Below are 11,717 nucleotides of genomic sequence, written 5' to 3'. Positions count from 1 at the left end.
ATGTCGAACGGCAGCCACCCATGGGTCAACTTTTTCACTTACCTCTTAAGCCGACCAGTAGGCGCACAATGGTTGAGTTTTTCTCAAAGCTTCCACGCCTTCGGCTCTTGTTACCGTTCCCTTCCAATCTTCCAGGCTCCCCCTTGCTCGATGACTTGGGGGACTCCATGACTACCATCGGCAGATTACGCGAGGACGCTCATGTCCCGGTCAAAATGCCAAAAATCAAAGACAAGTCCCCAATCAAGAAGTCCCTTCTCAATCGGAAACTTGGGGGACTTCTGTTTGTACTGTAGCTGACCCTACCACTCACTTCATGACACGTGGAAAGAGTACGGAGACATTCTGGCTCACCGACAGATCGATCAAAGGTATGAATCGGCATGGGTGACCGATTCATCACAAGACACTCTCGTCACCCGCTGATCGGCTTACGCTCCCACAAGCTCCTAAGACGTAACGATCGGCACTCCATGCCGATTGTACAAAAGGATCTCGAAAAGCCCCCACTGATATTTTGTGAACTTGTGTCGACCTCAGAGGACACTCTCACAAGTCCCACATAGAAACTAAGTTCTAAGAGCATCCCAAATGCTCTCTATAAAAAGACCCTTTGCCCTAGACAAAGGGTAAGATCACTCAGCTTGATTTACGCTATAAATACGAGCTTAAAACAGAGAATTCTCCCGAAATAACTTTGCCATCAGAGGGTCTTGGGCTGGTACTACATCGGTACTCTCGACCTCATCCATTATTTCTTTTCTTACCCGGAACGAAGCATCATACCTCAAGGTATCGAATGCTCACATCAAGGGTCCACCATGCCTAATCATCACACCACCTGTAAGTTTCCTCTCTCTCTATCTGTTTAGTTTTAGGGGCAACAATATTTTAGTAGTAGGTGTGCGGTGAAACCCCTTTTCATGACACTTTGATAGTGTGTGACAAACAAAAATAAAAAACTATGGATTGCATTAAAAGAAAAGCAGGGAGAGAAAAAATTAAGGGTGATTTTATTGGCACCCCATTATTTTCTCTTTGCACCCCATACTAATTTAAAACATGAATAATCTATTTTACCCATAATTACCATTAAGGATAAACAAACATTTTAAATAAAAGTTAAATTTGCTCACTACACCCCACATATGTTTCTACAACCTTAGTTAGACTTTTTTCTCAAACCATCATGTTCCTACAACCCTAATGAGGTTTATACACTTATATTGGTGACACAATATCTTGTATTTATTCATGAAGGGTGAGACTGAAGTAAGAGAGGCTTCGAATGATGTATGAGTTTATTTTTTGGCGTTTTTTAAGTTTAGGATTTCATGATGGTTGTTAATTGCATTTAGCACATCGGTATTGAACGTGATAGGTAAATTCGGTAGGATGCCATCGAAACAGTGCACCTATTTCGGTTGTGTTTGACCAGTCGTTAACTTAAGATGCGGTGGAGATCCATCGTAACATGGAACGGTATTCGGTGGTGTATTATCGAATTTTCACCTACAATTCAGTGGCAACAAACTGAAATATATTTATTTTTTCAGTAACTTATTGTTGACCACAAATTTAATGTAAGCTATTTTGACCTTACTCCTATTGAAGGAACAAAAACAAGGTGACGCCCTTAAAATAGATGACACATCATCCAATGTGATGGTCATCTCATCAAAAGGCATGTGAAAGATGTTCATTTCGGGATGCCACCTCTCAACGAAGGTAGATATAACAATCTTATCTGCATTCCGTTAAGAACACCTAATAAGTTGCTCTAATCCAAACCTCTGAATGTACCCTTTGAATATACTATTATTTGGATTAGCCCACCAATTCCACTCACGAAGGGTAGATGTCTTCGACATGCACCTAAGGGATTCCTAGTCAAATACAAAAAAAAATATTTAGGTTAATTATCATGAACCAGACTTATATTCTGCTTTCTATTGTTACAGTAAAACGACTTACCTGATTATTCCAAATTGCAGCTGCTATGTGAGTTTTAAAACTTGTAAGTAAAGATGGATCAATGAGACCTACTCAAAATGGCTCAGTAGGCTCGACATTTACCTCAACATTACTATCATGAGTAGTAGCTACATCTTCAACCTTTGTAGTATCCTTAAAGTGGTCTAGGGGACCATGCTGGGGCTGGTCCTCTTGAGGGGCTAACCTCGGCGTTTTATGTCTCCTCGTTGAGGCTGTGGGACGTTGTCTATTAGGTCGAGATGATGAAGCCTCAGTAGTACTTCTGCGAGTCCTCTTCATATCTTAAAAACAATATTAAGTACAAACTCAATAACGAATTCGGTAGATGATCACTAAAACAAGAAACGAATTTAGTAGACTACCACTGGAAAACGTAAACAAATTCGGTGGACTACCATTATAAAACTGAAATAGATTCGGTGGACTACCACTAAAAAACGAAAACACATTTGGTGGACAGCCACTGAAAAACGAAAATAAATTTGATGGACTACCATTAAAACAAGGTAACGATTTCAGTGGGAATTACACAGGTAAGTTAAGGAATGAGGTTCATGAGGGCAATTTAGGAAGAAAAATGGGGTGTAGTGAGTAATTTTAAATTTTACTAAAATTCATTGGGGTGTAAAGAGAATGTGAGGTGAGCAAATTTTAAGGTGCCAATAAAATCACCCAAGAATTAAATATGTTTTTTCGGTCGAGAGACCAAACAAGACTTAGCACTGAAGTAATTTATTAAAAAAATATCTTTATATATCAAACAAAATCCCTCCCAAAAGAAAGCGACAGAGGAAAGAGGCTCAATTTGGGCTTTTACTCGTCTATCTGAACCGTGAAGCAAAAACCCCAAAACACACAAAGCAAACGAGAATGGCAGCGGATGTTGGGAAATTCTTCGAGTCGGTTGGCAACTTCTTCTCCGGTGGCGATCAGATCCCATGGTGCGACCGCGACGTCATCGCTGTAAGCACTTTTCCTAGCATTTTTCTAAACTTATTTGTTATTATTTATTGCTTAAAATTTTGGCATACATGTGAAATTGGTTTGCAGCTTATGGTTTTAAGAGCTAATTAACTTTCGACAGAATTAATTCGATTATTTGATTTTCTAGGGTAAATTAAAAGACTTTTCTTGTCAAGGTTTTGTTGTTAGCTTGCTTGTATGTATAAATCCGTCTTATAATGGACCATGGTTATCATTTTCTCAAGATTTGAACTTCTCTAATTGCAATTATTTGGTTATTTCGTTGAATTATTTAATGGATAATAATAATAACGATGTGGGGATTAAATCAGATGAATGTAAAATTGAATCCCCCATTAAATCATCGTTGCGGATACTCCATTTGTTAGAGTTTCGATTTCAGCAGCTCCTTTGCAATTTCGGGTTTGAAACAGCTTTTACAAAAACAATATGCATGTCATTGGTAGAAAGTGTAGACGTTCTTAAGAAGTAATAACCAACCTTACAATCTATCCAGATCAGAGTGTTTTGTCTATATTATGATGCACTGATGTATTCCCTTTTGTTTTATTCTTCCCAATTATTATTATTATTATTTTTTCAATAAAAAAAAATCATGTTGCTTTTTACTAGAAACTGCAATGTGGTTGTAGCTCGCGTGATAATTTCAGTTTAATTTACTACAAGTGAAAACAATCAAGTGCTTTACATATCGTGATGAGTAAGGTAAAGAATGTGGATCTTGTTACGACTCTAATGCGTAAGTAACTACATCTTCTACTCCTTAACTCCTCGAACTTATGAGGAGTAGTAACTAGTTCTTAACGATCTATGAGAGCCAACCCGCATTACTGGGGTTGGAGTTCCATAAGGGCTATCTAGAGGTTGGAGTATAATGCCTTGGTAGAATAGTGCTTAGTCATTGAATACTAGTAGATGTGTGAACCTACTAGGGAACATGGCTACCACCTCACCAAGGTAAAAGTGGTACCTCATGATTTGGAACCATGGTGGGATCTTACGGTTTTAAAGATTAAATTCTTACACAGCTCTAATATTGGCTGGTTCATAACAGAGTCCTAATCAGCAACGTGGTGTCAGCTGTAATGGTCAGGCACATGGTTTGCTCCCATGTGGTCCGTTTGAAACTCCCAAAAGGATCTACCTAGCTATTTCCTAGTCTTTCCTGCAGCCCAAAGATTGTAGGGTTTGGTCAGGGGCCCCAGTTTCAAATCTGTGTCCGCACAATGGATTGGTGCATTTGTGGGTATTAAAAAAAAGGGGAAAAAAAAAAGAAAGAAACAGAGTCCTAATCCCAAAAGATGTGGAAATAAATGACTAGTAATTTTTTAGCATTCTAATGTAAATGCATTTTAAGGACTGCAAGAATTTATTGATGAGTGTTTGGCAGGAGTGATCATGTTGCATGCCACACTCATCCGATGTTTTCATGTTTCTGAATGCATGTTATGACAGGGTTGTGAAAGGGAGGTTTCTGATGCTCAGAAAGGTTCCTCTGATGAATTTTTTAAAGAATGTATCATGCGATTATCATGGGCTCTTGTTCATTCAAGACAACCAGAAGATGTGCAACGTGGGATAGCAATGCTTGAAGGTTCTTCGTCTCCGTCTCTGTCTCTGTTTCTCTCTCACACACCCACACACCCGCACACCCACACACCCACACACTTTTTCGTTAGGGCTTCTTAGATAAGGTAGTCAGCTTGCCAGGTCTCTTTTGACCGTTACGCAGTGCACCACCTTCATGCTGTTCAATTTATTGATTTTTTGTGCCTTTTTCTGACTTGATATATTTGTAATTTGCAGCCTCTGTGGCTGAAGCTAATGCTAATGCCAGCCCTCTGCAGTTGAGAGAGAAGCTGTATCTTCTTGCTGTTGGGTATTACAGAAGTGGTGACCATTCTAGGAGTAGGGAACTTGTGGAACAGTGTTTGATGGTATGATTTTATTTTAGGGATTGGATTATGCAAATGTACCAAAGCTTAATGCATGGCCATGCACACTTTGAAATTCTCTGCATGTGTGGTTGCCCTATTTTTGAAAGCATGCATAGTTCAAACTTGGTGGAGATTTAGAGCAGTTTCTCAGGAGTTATGGGTGGAAAACACCCAGTTATAATGATGTTGAAAAAGATGTGAATCAAGAACCTTTTTTTCTATATAGTAGTGCAGATTGCTTTACAAATGTCGATCTCATTATATAATATATGTGCAGCCAATGAGATATGTTTGTTTTTTTTTCTTTGTTTCTTTTTCCTTGAACTTGTTTGTAACATTACAACGATATGGTTCTTTTGTAGATTGCACCTGATTGGAGGCAGGCACTGACCCTTAAGAAAATGAATGAAGACAAGATCAAAAGAGGTAGAAATCAATCATTGTTCCTCTCTCTCTCTCTCTCTCTCTCTCTCTCTCTCTCTCTCTCTCTCTCTCTCTCTCTCTATATATATATATATATATATATATATATAATATTTGTGTAACTCGGCAACTGACAATTCATCCCCTTTGGTTTGAATGTAGATGGTGCGATTGGCATAGGTATTGCCGCAACTGCTGTTGGACTCATTGCTGGTGGAATTGCAGCAGCTGTGGCTCGCAAGAAGTGACCCGACCCGTCTTAATTCTCCTATATGCTCGACCCATGAATCCTCTTGCCTGTCCGTTCTGTTCCCTGTTCATATAAATTTTAGATGCAAAACTATACAACTTTTAGCAGCTTAAACAAACCAGTTTGGAAAACCTTATATCATGAAGAAAAGTCAATAGAGATGGATTTTCCTTGCTTTATTTCTCCTGGGAAACCTTACAGGAATTATAACTTGTTGAAGTGTGCTCAACTTGCGATGAAATCCTTTTTATCGTTTTGTTCTCTCACCTTTTTGGGGCAACCGCAGCCCAAAAGTTTGCATGCCATGAATTTGCATCTGCAGCGGGACCATTTTTGCATACTCTAATATTTATTTGGGATTGATCTTTTATGCTGGTAAATGTTTACTTGGGTTGCGAGATATTGTGGTGATGGAGGGGCTGTTGGTCGGCAATGGAGGGCGCTGAATGAAGAATGGTGGAGATGACTGATATAACCACACAAATAAGGGAAAATTTAAGAAATGTAGTCTATATAAACAAATTTCAAATTTTTATCTTTAAAAAAAATTAAGAGAGATGTCATCTCAATTATTTTTTAGTACAAGTGAGTCTAAATTAAGGGGAATTTCTTATTCACGCACAAACAACTATGATGTTGTTGGCTTCAATTATTGAAAATTCTTGATTTGTCACTTAACATTAATTCTATCCAAAATTCCGTTACCCTTCGTTTGAATGAAGAAATTGAAAATTACATAGAATTCTTAAATGGTACTCTCATCATTACTGAAACGGTCTAAAGTAAAATTCAATATCACATAATATAGCTACCCAAATTCTTGTTAGACTAATATTATCAACCTTATGGACCATAAAATGTCTATTCTATGATCCACTAGTATTATAATACAAGAATTTGTAACACCATGTGGTCATATGATTGTTACACCCAAAAAATTTCATGCTTGCTATTCTTAATGAGTTAACTATATAAAATTAAACAAATGCATCACAATGTGTCATTTTCCTTATCTTGAAAATATATTTTATTTGCTAAAAAAACGAATGATGTAAGAATTTGGAATCTCCAAAACATACCACTATAATTTTAAAATTGTTTCATTGGAAATAGTAGTTCCGATGGTAAGTAGCGATCAAGGACACCGGTGGCCATGGTGGTATATGTATCGCAGGTTCGGCTTTTTTCTCTAATTAAATTGTCATTATAATGGAATTTTGGAAATATTACCTATTTAGTTAGGTAGCATTTACAATTTAAATCTATTACATTGAATTTCATATTTTTTTTCAGTTCTCGATTTAAAGATTTTCTTATTGATTCTATCAAATAAGGAATCTCAAATTTAAATAACGGCCACTGATAAATTTTTTATTTATTTTAAAAAAATTCTTAATTTGCAATTGTTGTATTATTCTCAATAAGAGCAGAAGAGCAACAATGTTCTACTAGCAAGAACATCTTCTAATGGGGAATTCTTGGTAGATATGTATATATATATACATTCTCTTTCTATTGAGGGATCTTTCAGATAATTTTATTTGAGGGACATCCTTTAGGGTCCCTTACAAATATTTTTTCAACGATCCAAACTATCTATTTTCTAAGTCTACATTCATAGATCATCCTTACAAAATTAGACAAATCGGAAACTCTTTTGATATCTAATTATGTCCTGCAAAATCAATGAACATGGTTATTCAAGAAAGTACTGAAATTTCAATAATTCAATTGGGTGATCAAATGATATCGGAAATTACAAATATATATATATATGTTAAACTTTCTCGAAAAAAAAAGAGAACAAAATGCAAAACGAAACTTCATAATTTTCAATATTCTGCATTGCCAATAATATCCCTATCTACGTAAACTAGATCCAATCATCAAAGTTTCTAAAATCTTGCCCTTCTAATAAAATTATATCAAGTTCAGTGTTGGATCCAAAGTATATCAAAATTCATGTTAAAAGATGCTTATTAGAGAATCCTGTATATACACGTGTATTATATCTATATATATAAAGCAAAAGGTAGAGAATGGTGAAACATTCAAAATACCAGAAAATGCCATTGGTTAATGCAAACATTAAGAATTGAAATTATTAATTAAATGAGGATAATATGGTAAATTTACAATTTTCATATTAAAAAAATTAAAAATAAAAGAAAATTCAAATAATGGATCTATTTTTATAGAACACAACTATCCGTTATCTTTTTTAATTCTAAAATAAATTTAAAATTTTTAAAAAAAAAGTGGCTAGTGGTTTATAAAGCATCAACTTATCATTTATCCATAGAGTGCTGCTATTTCCACCCACCTGTCTTATTTTTCCATCCGTCTTATCTTCCCATCCACCATATAAATTTTAAAAAACACAATCCTATTTTTCCACCCACCAATATTCCTAAAATACCCTTTTAATTATTACCTCATTTCCTCCCTCCTTTTATTCTCTCTGCTCACGTCTTCTCTCTCTCTAACGGCCCACACATCTCTCTCATTTTTGTTGTATCTTATTTTTCATCTCTCACGCTTTATCTCTCTCTGTCTCTCATGTTTACTATACATGTCCCTCTGCCTCAATGAAAACCACACCATCTCTCAAATCAAACTTCCTTTGGTACAGCAACTTGTCCTTCTTCATCAAATATTTTACCATGTATTTCACACTCTTCATCACATCTTCATGCAAAATATCCCCCACCAAATCACTGCATTCCTCAAAAACAAACGACTCATTAACCCCAAAAGCCTTCTTCACCTTCTCATGCCTCAAAAAAATTCTCAGCCAAACTGGTTTTGTAAGGAACATTCTTTGTGTAATCAACAGAGCCCAAATCGTAGAATTGTTGATTTATCCCCAAATTTTCAGATTTTTAATTTGTTTAAGAAAAAAAATCAGAGTCCACTACTACAAAAAGTGAAAAAGACGACCAGAAAACAACGACGGTCTAAGTGAAAACCGTCGTGGTTTTTAAAAAGACGACGGTTCTAAAAACACCGTCGTGTAATACCACCTTAGACAACTAAAAAATGGAGATTCAAATGGCTGTTCAAAAACAACGACGTACCTAATTAAACAACCGACGTCTATTTGAAACAGATTTCCGCAGTGTAAAATCAAAGCCAATAAAGAACGGCAGAAGTTATGAATCGACCGACGTAGAAAGTAAAGACGACGATTTCAATAAAAGCAACCGTTTTTACTCATAAAATAACACGACGAGGTTTTCGTATAAGACGTCGTATAATTACAAACAAATCCACGGCTTTAAAATACAAAATATCGCCGTATTAAATTAATGTACAACGACGGAATTTATAAATATATCGACGTCATTCTCGTATAGTTCTACGACGTTATCTTTAAATCGTATAAAATTTAACGTCGTATTTATTCATTTTATACGTCGTACCTTTAATTTAAACCGTCGTCTTAATAAGAATTTTTGTTAACAATTTTTTTCTTTGATTTTCTTATCCTACGTCGGTAGATCTACTTAATGACAAGAATTGAAATAACCACGACGGTTTATATAGATTACCGCCGACATAATCAGATTTTTCTGAGATCCCAAGGGTTACGAAATCTTACCATATGGAACTCTGTTCCACATCATAATCTTAACAGATGACACATATTTGCAATCAGAGAGACAATTTTTTGGAAGTTGATGATGTGTGTGCGTTTGTGTATCTACAAATATTATACCTAACGTCGTTGCAAATTTGCAATCAGAGAGACAATTTTCAACGACGGTTATATTATACCTAACGATGTTTAAAAAATAAATCAACGTCGCTCAACAAATATATTACATCGTCTTAGTCTTACTTAAGACGACGAAAAACGACGACAGTAATACAAAAACAGTCGTTGTTTTTATATTCTTATTTTATTTAAATCTGTCATCCAAAAAAGAAACTTTACATATTCCAGAATATTAATTTCCTTCATTTTAAATTTCCTCCGGAAAAAAAAAACTCTATTTATAACGCACTGTAATTGAAAAATAAACTAAAAGGTCACGGGAAAAAAAATTCTATTCATAATTTAAAAATTCAAATCCACGTCGGTTATATTAAACCTAACGACGTTAAATGAAAAGATTCCACGTCGCAAAACAAATATTGCGTCGTGTTAGTTAAAAACGACAGCATAACAAAAAACTGTCGTTGTTTCAAACTGAATTAATTTAAAATTTCTTCGGGAAAGCAAAATCTATTTATAATTTTCTCGGGTTAGTAATATTGCGTCGTGTTAGTTTACAAATTCTAGAACATTAATTTCCCTCATTTTAAATTTCCTCGGGAAAGAAAAATCTATTTATCACGCTTTGTAATTGAAAACTAAAACTGAAAGAATTCGGGAAAAAAAACTCTATTTGTAATTTAAAAATAAAATCCACGTCGGTTGTATTACACTTAACGACGTTTAACAAAATAATCTACGTCGGTAATTATAAATCTACCGCCATCTTACCTTAATATAGACGGCGAGAAAAGACGACGGTAGAACAGAAAACCGCCGTTGTTTCAGTTTCTTTAACAGTTTGGTCCTTTAAATTTATCTTTCTGCAGGACTTGTATAGTTCAAAGCATTGACAATGTCTTCATCATATCTCCCAGCAACTATTGATTCGATTGCTCATGCTTTAGAGGCCATCTGAAGCCATTTCTATTCTTTATCGCATTCTTGAAACCCATCTTCTTCTTCTGAAGCTCTACGGATAAAGGAAGAGGCTATCACAAATCTGACGGATCTTCTTAGCCAAGAAAATCAAGCAGAGGATCAGGCATATCTGATCTTCAGATTTCCCTGAGAAGCGAACTTTCCTTCAACAGCGAGTGGAGGCCAGGCTTGCATCTCTTTTGATGGAAAGCAAGGAGTATTCAGAAGCACTAAGTGTCCTATCAGGCTTGATCAAGGAAGTGAGAAGGCTAGTTGACAAGCTTCTTCTTGTGGACATAGATTTGATGCGAGTAAGCTCAATTTCTCTTTGAGAAAGACATCCAAATTATTGTCTTTGAGATGTGAGAGACAGTGTCTCTGAGAGAGGAAGAACTTGGAACCCTAAATGTAAATCGAAAATGAATGAAAGCGACAAATTTATAGAATAAAATTTTAAAACCAACGGCCGTCCTTACAAAAAAACCGCCGTTTAAATTGTAAAATCAACGTCGGTATGACCGACGTATATTACAGAAATCCACGTCGGTATATTAATAAAAACGACGTGTTAAATAATCTACCATGACGCGAGTTATTACTTATGTACTTTAATTTTTGAGTTTACTACGACGGTACCTACAACTCTACTGTCGTATTTATTTACCACGTCCGAAGTTAAATGTACCGTTATACGTCGTAGTTATATGTAACCGCCGTATTATTTTTTTGAAATGGTTTTATATGTAAGCAACTTTTCGTCTACCTGACTTACACATGCACTGTTTCCAAACCCGATTAAAAATTTCAATCTCCCAGAGAAAACTTTTTGTCTTTTTTCCTTGTCAGAGCACTGTCAGAGTATCTCATCGTCTTCCTCTCGTCTTCTTCGTCGTCTCTAAACTTAAACATCGTCTCTGAACTTAAACATCATCAACATCATCAGGAAAATATTTGAGAAAAATCCAAAGCAGTGGCATGAGAAATTATCATAAACTCTCTGGGCATATAGAACTGTAAAGAGAGAGGCAACTGGCATGACCCCAGATGCCCTAACCTATGGTCATGATGCAATTCTGCCTATGGAGATAGCAGTCCAATCTCTCAAGATTGCTCAGCAACACAATCTGATTGGAGAAGACTACTCTCAAGCCATGCTGCTAGAACTGGAAGGATTGGATACAAGTAGAATTGACACCCTCATCAAACTCTTAGCAGGAAAACAGGCTGTATCAAGGGCCTACAACAAGAGATTAAAAACAAGAGTTTTGAAGAGGGAGAAATAGTCTGGAAAGTAGTTCTGCCACTTGGAACACACATAGCTGGTTATGGAAAGTGGTCACCTACATGGGAAAGTCCTTTCATAATTAAGCAAATCGTTGGATTGGGGGGCATACAGATTACAAGATCGAGATGGAGACATCCATGCAGCACCAATCAATGGCAAATGGTT

General features: G+C 36.0%; 1 protein-coding gene across 1 annotated transcript; it reads left to right on the top strand.

Annotated features, from left to right (window-relative positions):
• LOC18780050 (mitochondrial fission 1 protein A) lies at positions 2,769 to 5,818 on the top strand. The gene is made up of 5 exons (XM_007212103.2): positions 2,769 to 2,958; positions 4,435 to 4,573; positions 4,786 to 4,916; positions 5,279 to 5,342; positions 5,502 to 5,818. The coding sequence occupies exons 1-5, from the start codon at positions 2,866 to 2,868 to the stop codon at positions 5,585 to 5,587; spliced, it is 513 nt and encodes a 170-aa protein (XP_007212165.1). The 5' UTR covers positions 2,769 to 2,865; the 3' UTR covers positions 5,588 to 5,818.

Source organism: Prunus persica, chromosome G4 (genome assembly GCF_000346465.2).
Source record: "Prunus persica cultivar Lovell chromosome G4, Prunus_persica_NCBIv2, whole genome shotgun sequence".
In the NCBI taxonomy this organism is placed as follows: Eukaryota; Viridiplantae; Streptophyta; class Magnoliopsida; order Rosales; family Rosaceae; genus Prunus; species Prunus persica.
This window is presented reverse-complemented; position numbering and strand designations above follow the sequence as displayed.

What these genes read in the sequence shown, in the direction of transcription:
- LOC18780050 (XM_007212103.2), top strand. Translation starts at nt 2,866, where the DNA reads ATGGCAGCGGATGTTGGGAAATTCTTCGAGTCGGTTGGCAACTTCTTC. An exon ending in GCGACCGCGACGTCATCGCT is followed by an intron (nt 2,959 to 4,434) that starts GTAAGCACTTTT and finishes ATGTTATGACAG; the next exon opens with GGTTGTGAAAGGGAGGTTTC. An exon ending in TGAAGACAAGATCAAAAGAG is followed by an intron (nt 5,343 to 5,501) that starts GTAGAAATCAAT and finishes GTTTGAATGTAG; the next exon opens with ATGGTGCGATTGGCATAGGT.